Here is a 21,964-nt window from a genome sequence, read left to right as displayed (position 1 = left end):
TTTCAAAGACAAGTGTATGTTGTGTGATGGGAGTGTATTTCCTTGTTTGACATGACTTCCATGGAAAGGTGTGGTTGGAAAGATGCCAGTGTTACTGTTTCAGCTTTCTCCAAGGACAGTGCACTTGTGTTCCTAATAAGTGACTTCATCTACTAATTTGGAGGGGGTTATTGGGGATGATGCAACCACAAGCAATGTTCAAGCAACCACATACTTTATTTGAATTCCAGGAAAGGTAGACTTCCACTTGCAGAGCCAGAGGAAAAAGTATTTTGAAGTGTTTATTTGGTACAAAGTATGAGAAATGAGGCACAGAAGTTGAAGTATTTCAAGTGCGGCATCTTTGAAATGCATTTTATGACAGGTAGTAATATAATAAAAATGGATTAATATCCTGTTTTACATCTGATTACAAAGCAAGTATCAAATGTGTGTTTGTTCCCTTATCTTTGCTAAGGAGTGAATGAGGTTTCCTCATTCCTAGTGATTTTCATAGGAATCTGTTCATGCTTGTCCCTTAATTAGGCTTGCAGGGATTTTTACTTCAAGAGAAGAATTTTGTGGCTTTGAAAAAATTATTGACCTAGTTACGGTTAGATTACTGGTTTCATGTATTCATTTCTTAGTGCTACAGCTCCAACTGCTCTTTGAGTTCTGCGAAGCTCACACAGTCAGTTAATTTGGTTGTACTTTTAAGAAACAAATTATGCTTTCCCTTGGTGATGATGTTTTTTGTAGATTTAAAGGAGAGCTATGTTTTTGGCAATATGTTTAGAATATTAATTACTACTTTTAGTAGGACCATGTTGGTTGTTAGTGCTGTACATCCAGTGTGGTTTTTAAGAAATTACCAACCATATAAATGTTTTCATCCCTCCTGCAAATTTCAGTCTGTGAAGAATTTTAATACAACTATTGAATCAGTTTCCTAATCCCTCTTGTCAATGAATTCAGAATTTTCAAGAACACTTATTGCAGTTGTGTCTGGTTCAGTTTCTCTCACAGTGCCTCCATAAAGCTCTGCATATTATCACTAGAGAAGCTGCAGTTACCTTATGCGTTCCCTTATTGTTGTCAAACTGGGCTTCATTTTCCTTTGTTGTTTCACAGTCCAAAGTTAAAATCTGTTCTGAAAGTGCCTCTTGGTGTCTGAGGGGAAGAGGGTGAGGATTGTTATAGCTTAAAACTGGATTTTGTACACAACACGTGAAGGGTGATGAGCAGTGTAGTAGATGATGCTTCAGAACATCCCCACAAACCCAATGAAAAGTGCAGGTTATCCAAGTGCAGGGAGATGCTGTAATCATCTCCTGCTGGACTGGGCAATTCTCTACAGAGACCAGTGTAACCAAAATCCTTCACTCGATCAATTTTATTATCATGAAGTCATGGCTATGAATATATTCCAAGGTCTATTTTAAGTTACTGATCTTTGCTAGAATGTTGGAGCATTTTAGGGATAGCATAGCTGGCTGGACTGTTCACCATCTCATGTATTAGCTATGTATGAATATATTGAACTTCTGAAGCACCCTTTATGTAAATAAGAATTACACTGTTTTCAAAGAAACCAGCAGATTTGGTAGGGGCCCTGTGAACATAGGTCTTGTATTGAAAGTAAATAAATAATGACTTCCTCTTCAAGCAAACTCAAGAATTAGTTTCAAGTATCAGCTCTATTCTGAGATTTATATGCCCAGTGTGTCTTAAGGGAAATGTTAACGATTTCCAGCAAAAGGTACATCTAAATATTTTAACAAGTGTGGTTGTTTACCTACTGAGTAAATTTATTTTGAAAAGCAAAAGAAATCAATAGATTTCTCTTAGTATTTTATCCATTTTTAATATCTTAGTTGATGATGATGATAAGGTTTTGAGGGAAAAAAGTAGGAAAAAAAAACTTCTTGTTAACATTAGCATGGCAAGCAAGCTATAACCATCTTCATTTTAAGTTCTGAAGGAAAAAAATCATCCATAGTTTTGGAACCCTTTGTGTAGTATGAACTAATATTCCTGTCATCATCAGATGAACCTTCTAAGTGTTATTTTATTTCCCAAAGCTATGATTAATTCTGCTCACCTTCTCTTTGCAAGTATTTCCTGAAGGAGTTTCCCCATTAGAATATTCTTTCTTGGTGAGTAGTTTCCCAATACTGTACAGTATTTTGAATGATTCAGGCTTACCTTTCCCTCCTATCTAAATTAGCTTCCTTTAGCACATTTAAAATCCTTCCTTTGCAGTTGTTTTGGGAAAGAAAATACGTTGAGGTCATTTTGAAGCAAATGCTCCCATGTAAGGACATGAATCCATGAATGCTGTTCTGCAGAAGCTTTGGGCTGGCAATTCTGCTAAATCAGGCCAACTTTCCCTAGGACAGTCATGGAAGACCTTGTTTACTGTTTTCTGCTATTTTGGTGAGGATGGAATATTTCTTCTCCCTTGAAGTGCAAACTTTTTGTGGATATAGAATGCTTCGGATGGATACAATTTTTACCAGCACTGTCAGGGAAAGTAAATATCTTGATGTAAGCATTCGTTATACCAGTGGCTTTAGGAACTGTTCTTAATTTCCTTCACTTTAACAGTTGGCTTTCCTTCACTTTAACACAAGTCTACTGGTTATCCCTTGTTTCCCTGTACTAACTGGTATTTCAAACTATGAAGTGTGTATGAAAAACCTAATGTACATTTTCTGTGATTAAAAACTATAGCACTCAGGGTCAGTGATACATTAGAAGTCTTTCACATTGAGATAGTTCAGTTTGTGGCTAACTTTTTGCAGACTGTCAGGCATCACTGTGTATAACCTCAGTTTAACTTACCTAAATGATTGTAGAAGATCGATCCGTTTGGTTTCTGAAATAAAATACATGTATTTATTTACATTTATGGGATAATTAGCTTCTCACCAAACTATTTTGTTTTTAACTGAAAGAGATATCTCTTGCCCTTGATGGTTATTTAATTCTTTCAAGTGGTGTTCATCTTGAACATAATGAATTATAATTTAAAATAAGAGACTTGGCAAAAGTGACATTTAGATACCTATCTAAAACTATGATGCAGTGCTACAGAAATTCAGATAGCATTGTGTTTCTGCACGTGGTTTTGAGTCTGGTTCTTGGGTAAGCATGGGAGGTAGAAGGTAGGAGGTGGGTGGGACTGCAGGTCAAGTCAGATTATTAACAGGACTGTTGGTTGTTAGCTTTTTTTCTGTGCTTTCTTCACTGTGTTGTTTTCACTTGTAGCACAGCCTGTCAGTGTGTTGCTGCTAACAGCATTTTCTTGACTTGTCATATCTATGTGTTAAAGCTTTCAGAGGCTTCTTGTAACATGTCCATTTAAACTGAGTTTTGAGTGGCTGCATCCTGTATGGCACCAGCACATTCCCCATGTAGGAGATTCTCTGAGTGAATCATGCATACAGTGCCATGGGACATTCTCCATATAAAAGGATAAAGAATTGTGTGGTGCATTTGCAATCTTACCTGATTGTCAGATCCTTTCCTTTTCAGTGTTGACTGTGCAGTGAAGAGAGCAAGTAGTGTATTGTTAGGTATTTTATAGTACACATTGTGGCTACTTTCAGTAATTCACAATACTGCTGAAAAAACTTTTGCATTAGTGCTTTCCCATGGGAGAGGAACGAGAGCTGCAGAAGCAGCAAAGTTGTGTACCTCACCTGACATACAGCCCATGGTAAAGACATTTCTTTTGCTGTAAGAAGTGCATCAACTTCTGAAAAGCTGATTGCTATCAAAACCTGAAGAGGTGACTATAGGTATGTAGTTACAGAAGGAGAAAGGAGTGAATGCAAGATGGTTAGGAAAGAAAAGGATGCTACACTGAAAGAATTTGAAGAAGTATTACACTAGAAGCCAGAAGACTCATTTAAGAAGTCAGACACTGTATAGACCTTTCCAGTCTTCAGGCTGGAAGAAGTTTAGTTTATGAGAGGCTGAATTAAATTCAGTGCCAGCACTAGATGTGATCGATTAAAATTTTCTGAAGTTACATCTACTAAAAAATGCAGGTCTTCTATCCAAGATAGTTTTTTGTTCACTTTTGACTTAACTATTTTCCTTATCACGATAAGGTCTGTGACCTGTAAATATATTGACTATATCAAAAATTGAAGAGTTTTGATATGTTTTGACTGTTTGTGCAAGCTCTGTTTTAAAATGCTTTGAATCCCTTAAGCTCTACTTCTTGTTCATTGATCAGCACTTGTAGCCTGTTCTCAGTAAGACACATTCAGATTTTCTGGTTTCCAAGATAAAGGTGGGAAAGGGCACTTCCTCTGGGGCACTACATGAGGTTGGCACCACCTTGATAAAGGATTTGTTTTTACCTTTTCCCGATTTGTTCAACAGCTTAACTCTTTCAAGATAATTTTAACTTGTAAACTTCACTGTCCTGTTTTGCAGGCTTTGCTGTAGCCCAGTGCATAAATCAGCACAGTGCATCCCCGCTCTCGTCACCATCCCCTTCCAGTGGCAGTGGCAGTACAGGGCGCTGTGATTCAGTGACTGCAAGCTCAACATCCACTCCTTCTGCTGCTCAGAGCCCAGCAGGTATTCACTCACCATCTTCAGCCTAGGCACTAAGGGATACAGGGTAGTTTGTTGTAAAATTAAGGTACTATGTTACTGAATTAAAAGCAGTAGGGCTTTATGGTTTTAGATCATTTCATCAACTAAGCCAATTAAAAGTAAATTGTGGTACAAATTGCAGTCATCTCTTCAGCTGTCTGGAACTCTAAACACTTGGCATCTTTCAGTAGAGATTTTAAGTACTAGTGAAGAAACTCCTAGCACATACAGTTTACAATGTTGTGGGGGGCTTTTTGTTGGTGGTTTTTTTTAACTGAAGTATTACTTTGAATAAATCTTTTATGTAAACTGTTAGCCTTTCACCTTAGTGGATAAGTTGATTTCCACATGAAGCAGCTTTTTTTGAACTGGGTGACATTTGCTTTTGTGTGTTTATCTGATTCTCATGTTAATTAGTAACAAGGGGCCACATATGAAATATTCGAAAATAGTTATTTAGGATGTTAATATTGTAAAGTTTTTGCAATAATGCTTTTGTGGCTGAACACCTCCATGTTTCAGGAGGCTGTTTCATTGGTGTAGAAGAGGCTGCAGTATAAATAGACTGACAGTGGAACTTTCACAAATGTAGGTTGCATGTGTTTGCATTGGTCAGTATATTTAGTGGATGTGCCTAAACTGGAACTTCCTGTTGCATTAATCCTCCTTTCTATGTAGTAATTGTAGAGAATCTTGTAACACTGTCTGTTCTGAGGGCAAATTGTGTGAGGCAAAGGCTCAGGCTGAAGACTAAACAAGAAATAAATCCTGAAGGGTGCATACTGAAATGCTTTCATGCTAGAAGTGACCTACTCTACCTCATTTTGGTTATAAAACAATAGAGGTAACTTGATTCTCAAGACCTTTTCAAGCAAGCCATCATTTAATGGTCTCTTCCAATGTCGATCACTCCTTGAGAGGGTTGTTCTGGCTATGCCTTCTAAGACATGCTGTTTTGCCTTCATTTTGAAGGCCCATCTGTATCTAAAATTTGTTGCAGTCCTACAGGAAATGATGCAACCTTTGTTAGGTATTGAGTGTTTTTAGGTTTCACTGAACAGTGTCAGCAGATCAATGTGGATTTTATGTTTAAAGTGAGTATCCCTGCAAGAAATACTGCTGGAAAGGGTGCTGATGAAGTTAATGAACAATAAATACGTAAAGCATTCTAGCACCGAGACTCTAGATTAAAAAGCATGTATTAGCTTGAGAAACTAACACCTAGTCAAAATAGTCCTGCAATATATGTAATTTCAGAATAAAATTTGGAACATTTTTTCTATATACCATCTATTCAAAACTTTGGAAGGCCCTCCTTTTATTTTCTCTGTTGGCAAGTGATTGCTCTTGATGGCCCAGGTAATATCTAGTCATTGTACAAAGAAGTGCTGTCATTTGTCAGAACTCTCAGGCTGGATTGGCGCTACAAGAAAACATTAGTTTGATGACATGTTTCTCCTGTAAAAAGGCTCATGTACAGTGTCCTTTGCTGTATTTGAGTCCTTTGTGATCAGGAAGAGAAATGCAACTACAGGTTCTTTCCAATAGTGGCTAAGAGAAAACTGGTAAAAGGAATGAAAATGAAGAATATATTATTTTTGTTCGTATAAGCAATGTGCTAGTTCATACAAATATCAAGCAAGACAATTTCTGACTGAGGTCTTTCAAGCCCATATAATCTGGCTTCTATGAAAAAAATTTATAGATCCAGAACATACAGTTACTCATCAAGCATAAAAAGATAGTCAATTATTGAAGAATAATCATAGACTGTTAGTTAACAAAATTACAGTCTACTTACACAGTGTGTTGGCATTTGTGTAACATAAAATTCTGTTTGTTTTTCTTGCAATTTAAAAAGCCTGATGACAGGAGGCTGCTCATTGGTTTCCAAAAAAGAAAAACAGCAACAATAAACCCCAAACTCTTCCCTACCCTTCTCACCCCCAAAAATAAAAATAATGAAGAAAACCCAAACCAAAACCGGAGGAAAAGTATTTTGAAATGCCTGGTTTCAGTATGCACTTTACCAGTTAGGTTGCATGAACTGCCCACCTTGACCTTCATTGTGACTTAATCATTAAAGTATGTGTAAAATGGTACGTGTTGTGCAGGAAAACAGTGTCTGGGTGCACTTTGATTTTGTTTGTTTGCCTGAGATCTAGGCACACTGATGTGATGCTTTAGCAAATGTAGCTGTGAGGATCCACTTCTGTGCCCTACCACTGAGCACAGTCACCTTCAGCAAAGTCAGAGGAAATGACCCTGACAAAGTGCATCAGCTGCTTCAGTCCCAGATCAGCAGCTTGCACTAACCTGCTGCAGGGATGGCTTTTGAGCTCAGCTTCTGGATTTTCTTCTGCTCAGAGGGCAGTTGCAAAGAGGAAGACAGTGACTGTAGGTACATGAGCAGGTATTTCGTTGCGATAGGATAATGCACAGTTGGTGCTGAGGTGCATATATGTGGCTTAGGGATTTTGCTGGACCATATTTGCTCTGACCTTTAGGACCAAGAATCCCTGCCATGTATGTGTTTGTTCAAAGGACCAGTGATGAGTTCAGACTAATATGTTGCTATTAATGTTTGAAATGTATTTGGTACATAGTTGCAGCATAGCTTATAGTTTCTTTTCCTTGTAAAAGAATCTCATTAATGCACAGAAACTGTTCCTAAAATCAGACTAAAGCAGTAAGTGTGCATAATTCTTCAAAGTTGCTGCCCTGGTCTGTACCAAACTGCTTAGTGCAGTCGCAGGCAATAATGAACAAGTAGTGGCTTAAAACCTGTGGCTGAGTGTCTGACAGTGTCTCAAGGTCCTTATCACAGACTAGTGAGAATTCTGAAATCCCTGGAGCTAGGTCTTTTGGGGGTGAGAATGCAGGTAGGGTTTTCCCCAACCTCTGGAGCTCTGTTGACACTTTTTGCTAATACTCAGTGTCAGATCAGTACTGTGGTTTTATTCTTGGGATCAGTGTTTCTGCATTAACTGATTGACCAGTTTACTGCAAGTTTGAATGTTCTCCCTTTTGTAGTACTTATATGTAATTGTGATCTTTAGTGGAAGCTTGCCAGGAACGTGGCATGAAAGAGAGGGTCTGTTTAGCATGTGTGGGCTTATGCATGAAGAGAACTCTGTTGAAATAGGTGACAGTGCCATGAGCACTGTCTGTATTCTATCAGGTCATACTGACCACTGAGCTGGGATCTGGAAACAATTGTTGGTATTCACCCACTTCAATGTAAAACACTGATTTTTCCCTTAGCTTAACCAGTTGAGGATGGTTGAAACTGAACTGCCTTACTCTGCTGTGAAGCAGAAGAGGAGACTTGCATGATGTGAAGTGGCTCCTTTGAGGAGGAAATAACCAGTAGCTGATGAGCAGCAAGCAGTTACCAAAATCTGTTTTATGTCCCAAGGTAGCACTTCACTGCTGCTGCCATCTGTCACATTTGAGTCTGTCTCATTCCCCATTCCATTTTGAACACACACAAACATGTAGGAGCTCTCTGCCCCTCCTTCCCTGCTCCCCTGTTTGTTCTGCCACCTGCTCAAGCTGTTGAGCATGAACAGCATCCTGGGTTGCTTAGGAACTTCAGACAAGGCCAGACAAGATAAAGGGGAGATGCCTATGTGAACTTCAAGGAAGCTACCTCAACTACCTTCCTTAAGAGCAACATCTTAAAGCAAACAGCTTTTTATACTGTGAACTTGTGATTGTAGTGTCCTAAGCTACTGTCCATTGACAGATTTCAACTGGTCAGGGTTTGATATATTTGAGATGATACTTGTAAATTTCACAGAGTTGTTTCAGAAAATGCGATTTGGAACATAGACACCAATTCTTACATAAAACAGTGATAGATGAGAACAAAATAAAGACAAATTACATGTTAGTTAAGAGAAAACAATGTTACAACATAGAAGCTATATTGATGATTAAACAGCAAGAGAGCTTTCAAAAATGTGTCACAGGAAAAAGTTATGCTAATTCAGCATTTTGTAAAAATAATTTCCTTGTTATCACTACAACCTGCATCAAATAGTCACACAGTGTTGCAACAACTGCTTTGTCATGAGTGCATTAAACCCCTATGACTCCCGAGTTTATTTGCTATCCTACTTAGTAGGTGTCACACTGCTTTATGGCACAGATATTTTAAAGCCTAGCAACTCCTCTATTTGCAGTGTTTGGGAATTAAGCTTAGCCCTTTACAAGATTACTGTTCTTTAAAGAAAGCAGAATGCCTAGCAAGACAGAAAAAACAGTATCAGGTTCTACAAGTGCTGCTACCAGGTTGGTTTTTTCCTTTGTATTTACATTTTTTTTTATTATTATTATCATGTTCTTTTGAAGTGCTGTTATGCATAAGGTGGAAATGTTCTCGTTAGGCAGATTTTAGTCATCAAGTTTCAGAGCTTAGAATACAGTCATGTCTTGGCTACCCTTGCTGGAACTGTGCACTTCTTTAAAGTGCTTATTTTTATGTATGCCAAGGGTTAGATATAGAAGCTCTCTTACTGTAAGTTAGCAGTCTTCCAGAATTATGAATGTGTTAATGTCATCTGTATTGTATTTTATTACTTTCTTAAACTGTCGTAACTTTTAAAAAGCAGTTGGCTTCAGTACTTAAGAAAATGTTTACATCGGAGCAATAGATAAAGAGGACTTCACAAGGCACTGATCTGTGCCACTTATGCTGTATTTTGTGCTTCTGGCAGGTATTGATGATAAAAGATCTAAAATAAGAACTAAGAGCTGTCCCTTGTTGCAGAGAACATATTGGATTCCAGTCTGTAAAATTAAATTTCCATTCCAAGGAGAGGATGATTAGTCAAGCATGGAGAGCTTATAAGAGCTAAGAGCACTGCATGCCTTCCTATTGAAACCATCTCTGTCTCTTCCCTCTATAATTAGTAATGCAAATGTGGTTTGACCTCCTGTTCTTTGATGCTCTAGTAATTTTCTGACTAGGTGAGGAAGTACTTTTGTTCTTAGAAAGTTTCTTTTCTAGGAACTTTCTATGCACCAAGCATCATCATCTGAACTGCTGCTATCTTTTCAAGCCCTATGTTTGGCTTTTTCACAAACCAAATGTAAATGCTAATGTTGGATTTGAGAATAGTAGGGCTGAATGGTCTGAAGTGTTGTCACCAGCACAGCACTGCACCTCATATAATTTATGGTAAGGGGAAAGGAGAATAATTCTGTGTCACCAGAATTTGTGGTAAATAACTTCTCTCAAGGTTTCTAAAGCAGGTGAGTAGATTGTAATGCAAATAAATACCTGCCAGCCCTCCTTGGTGTAAGTGCTGTTGGTATTGCTAGATATAGCCCAAACTTATGAATGTTTTCGGATAGGAAGCAAAAAATTAAATTCATTTAAGCTCATTTATTTCTAAAGAATGAATACTTCCAGCTTCAGAAGTATTTCCCAAACCTAGAAAGCTCTTAGTGTGGTATCAAATTGTATTCAAGGTACCAGCAGTTACGGGTGTGTCCTTGTCACTTATTCTTGTTGCTGCTCTAACATTTATCCTTTGTCTCCATTCCAGTTTCCCTTCCCTGTGTCATTGTTCAAGCCTCTGTATGATTTCTGGCTGTGTTTCCCTCTAGTAAGGTCTGGCAGGAAAGGACGCCGGCGGGTGTTTAGTCTGTCGGAGGCTGACAGTCACGGTGGACACTGGGTTTAGGCCTTCCAGCAGCAGCTGCAGCAGAAACTCCCGCAATACCCACTCAGGCAGGTTCCTCCATAAGCCTTCACAAGCCCATAACACTCAATAGAACATATTTGCTTTCCAGCAATGACAGTGAGGTAGGAAACTGAAGAAAGCATCATAATATTTGTCTCTGCATTTTGTTTTGGGAGAACTGTAGAGCAATAATGAGCTGTTTCTGAAAGCCTTGTCTGCAGCTTCTCCCGTGTCTCTGGGCTCTCTTGCCAAAGGTGGAAATTGTTCTATCAAGCCTCCAGCTTCAAAGCAGCCATGTCTTCATTTGCACAGGGCAGCCCTGGCTGTAGTGAAATTTAGTAAGCACAGGCTCCTGAATGGATTGTAATGCAGGTCCTTGGCCAACAGCAAGGAATCTATTTATAGTGCAGGTGAAATGGACAGGCATTCAGCATAAGACTGTTCCTGGACTCTGATGGCACAAGCTTAATATTTCTGTGATCATCAAGCTCTGGCAGATTAGTTTATGGACTGTTTAATTGTCCTCACCTGAGGAGGTGAGGAGGGGGAGCAGATGCAAAAAAGTATGGAAATACACTTCAGATGACCTTTGTTATATAATCTATTTTAACTTGTATCTAATTAATTTCTTTTGTTACTATCATGGCATGAAGATACTTTGCTAATATTATATGAACACCCTTTTCCATCTTTATAAATTTAATTTGCAACTTTTTGCTTAATGTCTTGTTTGTTTTTTGTTATTTTTTCATAGTATGTTGCTGTACCAGCTTAGGACACTTCTCTGTGGGTGATATTCTTTCCTTTTTCTGTTCTTTTCTATCTTCTTTCACAATAATCCTTCTTAACATCAGTTATATAACAGAAGTTGAGTTGTTCTAGTTGGGATTTTTTGCTCTAATGATAATCTTGGTAGCATTAAAGAAGTGCTGAAAAACGTGTAAGGCTGCTGAAAGCTCTGCATCCAAACAGCTACTAATACCCCAAAACTTGCAAAATTACACCTTGTTTTCAGTAAGTACAATAAGTTTGGAGATGTGAAAGGCTGTTTGTTAGAACTGAATGTTAAGATCGGAACCATTTTAAGAAACTGACTTCACTCTCCCTGGTTTTGTTGCAGATCTGGCATATATTTTGTGCCAGAGAATTCTTGCCTCAATACGTGGAGGCTGGGCAGAGATAAATAGAAATGCTGTCTTCTAGTATTGGGTGATAACCTTTTGATATCTAAGATTAGAGCATATCTTAGTGACTAGTGGTTTTATCCAGGGAAAAATTACAATTATTTTTTTTCTTTCTATCCAAAAGTCAAACCGAAACAAAGTCTTGGGAGTTAAGAGTTTCTTGAAAGCCAGTTAGTATTTTTATATGCAGTATAAAGGGAAGTTCCAGATAATGGGTAGAGAAATTAATCTGTAAACATGCTGGGTACATGAAACTCTTTAGGAGCAAGAGCTTGGTACCTGCTTAGAGGTAGATATTCTTGTGAGCTCTCGACCACGTTCAGAACTCTCCCTCCTCCACCCCTTTTGTGTGTTGGGATTTGCCTTCTGGTCATTTTGGCAGGAGTGCCACCCTGGGTAACAGCAATGGGCCACTGTTCCCCAAAATACAGTGCCAGGGTGACAGAATTGAGGCTGGCAGTGACTAAGGACATAACGAGAGGAGAGAGATCAGCTTCTAGCAATAGTAAATAAAAGCTGCAGGGAAGCAGAGGAGAGCTCTAATCTTGTATTCTCTACAAATGCTGCCACTGAAATACTGGGCAGTATGTTCTGGTTACATTTTTTTATATTTTTCTTGATTCTGAATGCTTTTTGAGACTTTGTGTGGAAGGTTTGGACTTGTTAACTCCAGATACTTTTTTTTATGGAGACTTTTTCAAATACTTTGTGGCATTAAGAAGGGAGTCACTTTAGCATTAACTTAGAGCCTACCTGGGAGAATTTGGGGACAATCCAGCATAACAAGAGAATATGTATGTCTTTCATGATTTCAGTAAATGCAAGTATTAAGAAAATACATTGATATTCTGTTGGGAGAGGGGAAGGAATGATTCAAGAAATGAAGTGCAGATTCAGAAGTTAAATAGAACTGCAATAGAAATTTGCTGTATATAACATTCTGAGCAGAATGCCATTGATTGATAATACTTTACTTACCAGAATGCTTCAGGTTTCTGAATCCTGAATTTTGGTGAATATTCATGCTATAGTGTAAGAAAGATGAAAAATTATCTTGGCAAAGAACATAAGACTTCATAAATTCAAAAAGCAGAGACTCACTGTTCTGTGCATACTGAAGTGTTAGTGTTTAGCTTGGAATTCAGAGAAATGAGAATGTATTTCATTGTTCTGGCAGTTCATTTTCCATGTGATTCTTGCATCTCTTCCTCTGTTATCAGTTGCTACATTCTCACTAAAGCTTCTTGACAGCTAAAAAGAATCTGTAGGGTTACTTTGAATCTGTCCTTATATTTCAAAAATAACCACTGATGTCCCTTTTATTTAAAAGGAGACTTTTTTACCATCTATGAATCTTGTTTTTATTAAAGCGAGAAGGTTTAGCCACCAATTCAGCACAAAGTACGTGTGAGTGGTTTCTGAAGTGAGAATACACCATTGTTTGGGGTTATCTTACCAGAAAGGTAAAAAAAATCAATATTAGTGTTACCCACTGATACCTTACAGATACCCATTCCATTTTCCACTTTGTTTCTCTTTTTTTTCTTTTTTTTTTCTTTCGTCTTATGTTCATGCTTTCTGTTCTTTTCCAGGACTAATTGGAATCATATTGAAACGGAAATATTTTTAAGGTCACTGTGTATTAAAACCATAACCTAATTCTTAGCTTCTGTATTCACTACATTGCCTTGTAGACTTTTCTGCAGATGCCTGTACATTTGAACACATGCTGTTTCTTACAAAATCTTTAAAAGTGGTCTGTCTTGAAGCTGGATACCTGTTACTTTAATGGCATCTATTTTTGTAGTCTGAAAAGGAAATATTACCTGACTTCCCTGGGCATACTTGCTCATCTAAGGCTGTATCACCTCATCCCCTCCATTCCTCTCCATCCTGAGTCAAAAGAACAGCTTGCTTGACAGTCCGCTGGGATTTTTAGGGGGAAAGGACAGTACAAATAGCTATTAATGTTGGAGGGATTATAATAATGTGAGAAGGTGCAGCAGCATATCAGTTTTCTGTAGCATTAATGCTTTTTCTCAGTTTTATCAGCTTAGGAGGACAAAACCCCCATGTCTCACAAGGCTGTGTAAAACAGGCCTCTTTTGCAGCACCTTTCAGTTGCAGTAAGGACATTATCCTCCTTCCTCTTCTGCCATAATTCTGCTTTCCGTAGTTGAGGTGTTGCTTAAATGTGAATCTGGAGGATGAATTGAGAGAATGACTTCCAAATTTTTGTAAGAAACAGGCCACCTTTTGGGAAAGCTGGCTGTAGAGTGGTTCTTCAGCTTTTTCTTTTATTTCTAAAGATCTTCCTGGTATGGGGTAGCGGTTCATTTTAGTTCATACTAAATACTGGAGAGGTTTTCTTTCCCTCAGTTTCCTCTCTCTTAAATATTCTTAAGAATATTTCTAATATTGCTACATATTCTAATACTAAATGTGTATAATTGTCTGGTTCCTAATTTGAACAGAATCCTGCTGGCATTTTAGGTTATGCCTTTACAATATTTTGGTTTCTTTCTAATTACTAAAAAGTGAATGTGTAAGCATAGTGTTCACAGAACTGCATTTTCCACCCAATTATTCTTGAACACTCATGGATAATGGTATATTGTTAGGCTTAACGTACATATTGACTTGAATATTGATTGTTCTTGGGGTTTTCTTTTCTCAGATGATGCTTCAGCTCCAGAGCAGCCTCTGATGGCCAGTTCCGGTCAGACGATGTTGACTGATGAAACTCTTTCAGCTGTCTCAAAGTCCAGCAAAAATGCTGTAAAAATCAGTGACATAGAAACAGCCAACCTGTCTCCCAGCCTGATTCCTGCACAGCAGCCCACAATATCCTTAATCACAGATGACAACACAGACACGCTGAGTGTGGAGTCGCTCACACTGGTGCCACCAGTTGATCCACACAGCATTCGAACATTCAGCTGCATCCCTCAGGCCTCTTTGCAGTCTGAAGTTGAAGTTGACAAGGTAAAAGAGGTAGAGGAAGAATGTTCTGACTAAAGCCACCATGCAGACTGTAATAAACAGTGAAGGAAGTGCAACCAAATTGTGATTTGCTTTTTCTCTGGGAGTGCAGATACTTCTGGAGGCCTGAGAGGCCTCAAGTCCGCATGAAGGGACCAACTGGTGACAGAGAATGTCAGCAGCTTTTAGAGCCAACATCAGATTCTCAGCATATCTGAACTGGAGAAGAGATAAAAACCCCAAACTTTTGAATCTGGACTGGTTCTTTCCTACCAATTTCTGTTATACAAGAACATGAACGTATTTCAGAGGACCTACTGTCTTTCTAATAGGTACTAATTCATTGTAAAAGGTCTACAGTATTACAGCAGAGTGAAGAGATTTTTGGATACCCAGCTTCATGGTACTGCATTATTACGTCTCTGAAGCGGGAGACATGCCATGGACCAGAAAAAAATTATATATTGTAGGACAGAGGTAAAACTTCCATTTGAGTCAGGGTGTGTTTTTTCAGTTTGGTGTTTGGTTTGGGGTTTTTTTGTGGAGGAGGGTTTTTGGGGTTTTATTTGGTTTTTTTGTTTGGTTGGTTTTGTTTTTTAATCCTGATTTTGTTCATCTTTTGGACGTCTGCACCATACCAGCAGGCTTGGCCACTTTCAGTATTGTCTTTGTAGGACTTCAGACTTCAATATTATGTTTTCCATATGTAATATTTATTTCAAGGCTTGATTCAAAGCTAAGATACAATGCTTGTTCAAATTAACATAAGGGATTTTTGAGACTACTTTAGTCTTTGCTTAGCCAGCTAGAGAGGAATGTAAAATATTTTAAAAGATTGCTATAGCTTGTTTGTTCACTTCTGACAGTCAAATTGCTACACATCTGAGGAATGGTGATATCCCTGCAACTGAAAGACAACTTCAAGAAGCAGACAGAAGCAGTTTTGCTCTAAAGAGATTTTTCAAATTTTTCATAGTCATGTAGGAAGAAGGTCACCATATCTAACTGATAATTCTTTTGCAAGTCTGAACTCGAAAGGTATTGTGTAATTTTTTTTTTTTCCTGTCTGGGATAATAACCCAGTTAAACAACATTGCTACCTAGAAGGGATTCTGAGTTAACATTACTTCCTAGATCCTGACACCAAGTTGACAGAAAGGGGAAAGGTGTTGATTAAAGTTTGGAATGTTCTTTGCTGATTTGATACATAATTTAACATGAATGGAGTTTTAAGATTTTTCATCAATCTCCAGTAAGTTAATTTAAATTAGTAGTAAAATGAGCAGATTGTCATTGCTGGTCTGTTCATAACACTGAATTGGCAATTCCCCAGAGAAGGAGGACTGCTGTTTACTTGGTATTGATTTCAGTCACCACTGCAATCTGTTCCCTCATTCTGTCTCTACCACCATTGAGTTCTTATCAAAGAGGTGAATCTGAAAAACTTACCCACTTCCCAGTTGCTTATTGTACCTCTTCCTGGCTGCCATAGGAAATACTTGAAGTGATGTTTCAATGGTATATATATGTATGAGTTTGACTAATTCACAGGTACCACTTTTCTCACTTTTTTCCATCTTCTCCTTCACATAATAATTGAATGTTTGCCAACCAGGTATATGAGGTGTCTGCTACTGAATGCCAGTAATTTTTTTCTTCTTAATAACTTTTTCATGCAGTTTTGTTGATTTCTATTGTTCTGTGATTTCTACTTTCTCTCAAATTGAATTAACTGATACTCTGACCATTCCAGAGTGGCCCAAACTCTAAATTAACTCAGAGTTAGGTGTCCTCAGCACTGCAATGGATTTTGTGTAAAAATTCGACATTGTTGGAATAAGAGCCTACTTTTTGGGTTTTTTGGTCTCATGCTTAGGGTGAATTTGCACTCATGCAGTCACTGTTGCAGGTAACGTGCATGTACCTGAACAAGCCTAGACATCAGCAGCAATTTGGGCACAAGGACCACATGAATTTTTGTTAGCTGAACTGGTTGCAATCTAGACTTTCTTTAGAATGTTGCAGCATTACACTGTAGTCTCAGTAATATTCTGAAGACCCTTATAAAAAAAGCCTTACTTAATTTGAAAGCATTTTATGTTAGCTGTTAACCTTAAATTCTTGACCTAGATTACACAAAATGCCATTGTGCAGGCTGAGTTCCCTTAAATAGAATTCATTTTAGACAAGAAAACCTTGGTCTTTGTTTATCTCATTTCACATTCAGTTCTAGCAAGATTAGACCCATGCATGAGGAGTCTCTTCAATGCACAAGCATAATCTCATCCCTGGGCTGCACTGCACAAGAAATGGGGCAAAGGGGAAGAAAGTTGACTTTGTACTTTTCGTTACCTTTGAGTGGCTCTTAAATCTCATGATCGGTTGTCTAGTGAGAGCTTCACAGGAGATGACTGAGATAGACACTATTATTAGGGAAATAGAAGACTACTGTGGAGTCTGCTTCTGGCACAGCCTTGCCCTGCTCGAGTGGTGGTCAGGTGGGATGTTTTCCAGCAGCTCTGTCCAAAACTCTCTGCAGAGATGGAATTATAGTAGGAAAGCTCTGACTGCACCAGCTTTACCAACATTGGGTTGTTACATAAACACTGCAGCTGACCTTAAACTCAGACCCTAAATCTGAGTGCCACAGAAGAAATTGATTTTTGACTTTGCTTCTGATACTAAGGCATATGTGTCTAACATTTATGCTTCATGCTGCATTAGGAGACTTCAGAATGCAAAACTGGAGATACCAAAATAATCTGCCACTGGCAATTTTTAAGCTCTGCAAGTACAGACTTACCCATTTACAATTCCTGGAGGGGTGTTATATCTCTTCCTTGTCAGAAAGTCTTATAGGCTATTTCCTTATCTCCCTTTCACTTTAAAAAGGAAATTCACCTGGACACTGCTCTTCTATTATCTATAAATCTTTGGTGCAATTCTCCTGTGCTTGCCTGCTGTGTTGCTCACATTAGCACATCAGCCACAAAAAAAAAAAATTGATGTGAGTCAGTGTAACATCACTCCCTCTAACCAAATCCAAATACCAAATTGCAAATGAGAGCAGCAATTAAACAACTGGTCATTCAAAAGCCTCACTATTTCAGTGTAATACTGCAGATGGAGGTAGAATCACTGTAAGTATAGCAATGTTTCAGAGCAAAATGTCAAAATTTTGGAGATATGCTAAATTCTCTGTGTATTCATAGAGGCTGTGCCTGTCTTCAGTCATGTTCTGTCAACACAATTCTATTCTCTTCCTTTTGTGAAGCCAAAGAAGCCAGGGCATACTTAATGTTACTTTGTTACTTTATGGTTGGTGTTTCTTATTTTACCAAATTTTACGTAACTGTTACTTGTTGAGCTATGTGTTGCCTTCACACTGTTAGGTCTCACTGCTTCTTGCTGGTCTCCTTTGCTTTTCTGTCATCCAGTGTAGAGCAAAGAACCAGCTGAGCTTTTCATTTGTGAAGTGAGTATGCGAGCAGGTAATTTGGTAAAGAAAGGGAGGGAGGAAGCCCCAGTGCCCAGTTCTGATGTCTGCTTCACTATGTGAGTAATCCTTGTAGTGTAGAACTTGGATGGAAAACTGAGTTGTTTTGCAGAAGTTCTTTGATACAGAATGAAACCAAAGGTGAAGCTTCCTGTGCTTCATTTCACAAGCTGTTTGTATTAAACCAAATTCATTAGAAATGTGATCATGTGTATTAGTACTAAAAGCTGTGTTTTGTCTATGAAGTCATGAATTATATAAACTATAAGGACTGAGCTCATTTGTATTCTCCACTGCTAAGTCATGATAAACTAAAATTCTGATTACTCTTCCTTAAATTAAGCTGAGCTTAAAAAAGGAAAGATATAAAATCACACCTGCTGAAGAAGCTCCTCAGTATTCTTAGTTTTACAACGCAGTTGGAATTTTTGCTTGAAGTAACTTGGAAACATTGGGAATATCTTCCAGAGTTCATTTATTCCTTTGCAATATTGTTGCTAAAGGACAGTCAGGTATGTAACATTTTAAAAAAATCTTCTTCCATATCCAGAATTTAAGACACTGTATTTGGAGTTTAAGTCAGTGAGACAGAATGCAGGAGGAAATAAGGTTCCTTCCTGGATTTGAAGTATTTTGGTTTGTAAAATTTGAAAAGTGAGAGTTAAAATAGTTTGTTTATGGCAAAATTTACCATCATCAGGATTAAATTACTGTGATTTTATTTCCTAACTAAGCAGTAAGATATGAGTGACTGTAATTCCCACACTTACTGCAAGTGTCTTGGGATGATTATTTCAAGCAATCCAGGAATTCAGTAATTGCCCTGGAATTGAGTGTCATTTCACTAGCAGTAAAATAAACTTTATGCTTGAAGACATAGTTAAGCTATCAGACAGGCAGATCAAACTGTATGTGTAAGGATGAAGCCACTTCATAAAAGTAAACCCTTCACTCACGTGGTGTTGTCACACTGTGGTGTAATCAGTCACTTCACTGCACAGTACAGGGAGCTCCAGGAGCAGTGGCACTGACTACCAGGGAGTAGTAGTCAATAAAACCCCACCAGGCTAAACATTCTGCTGTTGTCTCCACTAACCAGCTTAGTTAAATTGCTTTTAAAAGAACATTGCCCAGGCAGGCAGCTGCTGTCTGGGAAAATGAGTGGTTTAATCCTGTAGTTGAATCAGAGATCTGCAGAGACATCTGTTGGGGGCAGGGAGATCGAGACCTTTTGCCTCAAAGATAATTAGTCTCCTACTTTCAGACAGCCTAATGTAGCCACCTAAATATATGTTGAAATTTTTTGTCTTAACTGCTACTGTCCTTCTTCTTGAAAGAGTTTTCTGGTTTGTCCCTGGTTCACCACCACTGCCCTACCCTAGGATATCACTCACCTGGGCACTGCTCTTCTATCATCTAGCAATCTTTGGGGTAGTTCTGTGCTTGCCTGCTGTGTTTCTCTTGACCTTTCCCAACATTTGCAGCATGAATTAGAAACAAATAGAGTAACTCTTCCCATCTCCTATTGGATTCTGAAAAGCAGATGGTGATCCAAGCAGGGCTTGCTAGGGTGGGATGTTTTTAGGGGTTGGGAGGGGGGAAGTGCTTGGGGGTTTTTCTGCTGCTCAGGACTTGAGCAGCAACAAAGACATAGGAGATGCAGTTCTTGACTGAGTCTCAATCAGAGGGTTCTTTCATATGGAAACATATTTTTATATTGTATTTGTACAGAATTTTCCCTATTTTGATCTCCCAACATTTTTAGATGTGCGTGCTGCTCAGATTTGATTTCTTTTGCAAGGTGTTATAAAATATATATTTTGTGTTTGTTAATGTATTATAAATATAAAGCTAAATTTTGGTTGTCTAATAAATGTGCACTGTGGTGGTACCTGGTTTATTGTTTTGCTGACTTGAATTCATTGGTTCTTAATATGAAAAGGAAAAACTTGTTATTGTTGGGACTGTCTTGTTAGCATAAATAAATGTGTGGAGTGCATCTATTTTATAACTAACTAAAAAGGGCTTAAGCAGGTAATGACTAAGAATACTTGATAACAAAAGTTAGAGTTAAGGTTCAGACTAGTTCACAGGATTCTTTTAAGATCATAATCTGAAGATTCATGAGACTTTTTATCTTGTTCCCCATTACTTTCGGTTATGGATACTCATACTAAAGTGAGTTAAGGACACATAGTAATTGCAATCTGATAACTTCAGTATGTGTGAGAAGATCCAAAGGTTAGTGTTTGGGTGTATTTAGGGACTAACTGTGGCAGAAATATTTACAATGAACATGAAGATTTTTTTAAAGATTGAGAATAGATTCAAGTGTGCAAATTTATAGACTATTACAATGTCTAGGAGCTTTGTTTTGCCCAGGGACAGCACTGAATAGACATTGTCGCAACTTCAGGAAGCCCTCTGGAAGCATTACGAACCTTAGAAGATAACTTTAGGCATCTCCACTTGTGAATAGCTGTGTTGATATTTCTGTTGCGAACTTTTTCCTTCATTTTTAGCTGTTTTGTAAGTTTGATTGTTTTCAGTGCAAAGAAGGAGAAATGTATTTTTCTAGAAGAATGACTGTACCTGGGATTTAAGCACTACAAAAAGCATTTAATTAACATGAAGAGCTGTTCTCCTATGAAATATATTTCAAAAAGTTATGTCTGAAATGTAGTTCACTGGAGGAAAAAAAAGTCCTGAACATGCACTTACATGTTCATGGAAAAAAGCCCAAACACAGTGTGAATTGAGTTCTGAAATGTCTTTCTACAGGCAATAAGTATTAATTATTTAATGTAAGTTATGTTAGAAGTTTGAAGTAAATGTGATAATATCGTATGTTAATTTAAAGAAAAATGTAACTGTCTGGGAAGGGAGTGAAATTAGAAAATACTGGTGTGTGTTTCTGAAATCCAGATTTCTGTAGCTGAGTCTGTATTTGCTGGCATTGATCATTTGTCATGGCTATTGAAAACTTGGACAAGAAAAAGGAATAGACCTTTCTTTGTAAATGGAACTTGGCAATAAAAATGGTGTTACCAAGAAAACTTCCTTCCCTTTCATGTTCTGTTGCTGCATTTTGATGCACAAGCACATCCAAAAGCAGTGAAAGGCAAAATTGCAGAGCCTTTTATTTAGAAGCTTTTATTTAGAAGCATGTTGTGCATATGCCAATCTCAAGCATTTTCATCTTTAAGCCAGGGTAATTTGCACTGTGTATGCAGGAAAGACATACCAGGAGAGGGAGCAGAACCAAGCCTGGAAGAGTGATGGAAAGTAGATGAAACCAAGGGTTAAGAGTGGCTGGGCAACATCTAAAACATCTGTGAACCACTTTGAAAGTGCCTGTCGTGTGATTTCTTCCCCAAATACATCCTTTTGCCCTCTGCCTTTTTCTCTAGTGCATGTTGCCAGTTCAGTATATGGATTAAATCCAACCAAGTTATTAGTTAGATTCCTGTTAATTAGCCTCTACATCTATAGGAATTCATCACAGTCAATATACATTCCTTGGGAAATGTTATTTCTCAAAATAGTCACTGCTCCAGAAGCTTTCTTAGGAAGAAATTCAGTTACATTGTACCATCAAATAAGCAAGCCAGGTATCAGAGGTAGGAGACTTACGATTTACTATAAGATGCAAATATTAAAACATGGTGTATTGTGGAAAATTAGTTTAAATCTGCTCCTGGCAGCTGAACTTTCTAAATTTTGCCAGTAATACTGCTTTAAGGATGCCAATTTGTGGCCAGGAAGTTCCCTTCCTTCAAGTCTGAAACCACTTTGTGGTTCTGTATCCTGATGCTTCAGTACTCTTGCAGCCTTTTGTCTTGTCATTTTTCTGTGTTTCTGTATTAACCTTTCTAGACATGGACAGTGAGTCAGATTGAGTGTCTTGCCCTGTGTTACTAATGATCAGAGAGGGAATGATGAAAGCACAGCCTCCAAACTTCTTCTCATGCTGATTGGGTTGAAAATGAACTGGACAGAAATGCAGTGCTGCATTA

At 38.0% G+C, this 21,964-nt stretch overlaps 1 protein-coding gene across 6 annotated transcripts in view; it reads left to right on the top strand.

Moving 5' to 3' along the window:
• The window catches only part of CLEC16A (C-type lectin domain containing 16A), a 63,410-nt gene extending 42,406 nt beyond the window's left edge, over positions 1-21,004 (top strand). For 2 of the 6 annotated variants that reach the window (XM_042036814.1, XM_042036813.1), the window contains 3 exons: positions 4,429-4,575; positions 10,214-10,333; positions 14,148-21,004. In XM_042036814.1, the coding sequence (XP_041892748.1) occupies positions 4,429-4,575; positions 10,214-10,333; positions 14,148-14,488 (608 nt within the window). In that variant the 3' untranslated portion in view covers positions 14,489-21,004. Of the gene's footprint in view, positions 1-4,428; positions 4,576-10,209; positions 10,409-14,147 lie in introns of all 6 variants that reach the window. The other 4 variants (XM_042036815.1, XM_042036820.1, XM_042036818.1 and 1 more) reach the window with 3 other exon arrangements.
• The last annotated feature ends 960 nt before the right edge of the window (positions 21,005-21,964 follow it).

This window comes from Corvus kubaryi, unplaced genomic scaffold (genome assembly GCF_017639235.1).
Source record: "Corvus kubaryi isolate FWS band 111438036 unplaced genomic scaffold, C.kubaryi_AGA036_p1.0 37387, whole genome shotgun sequence".
NCBI classification, from domain to species: Eukaryota; Metazoa; Chordata; class Aves; order Passeriformes; family Corvidae; genus Corvus; species Corvus kubaryi.
This window is presented reverse-complemented; position numbering and strand designations above follow the sequence as displayed.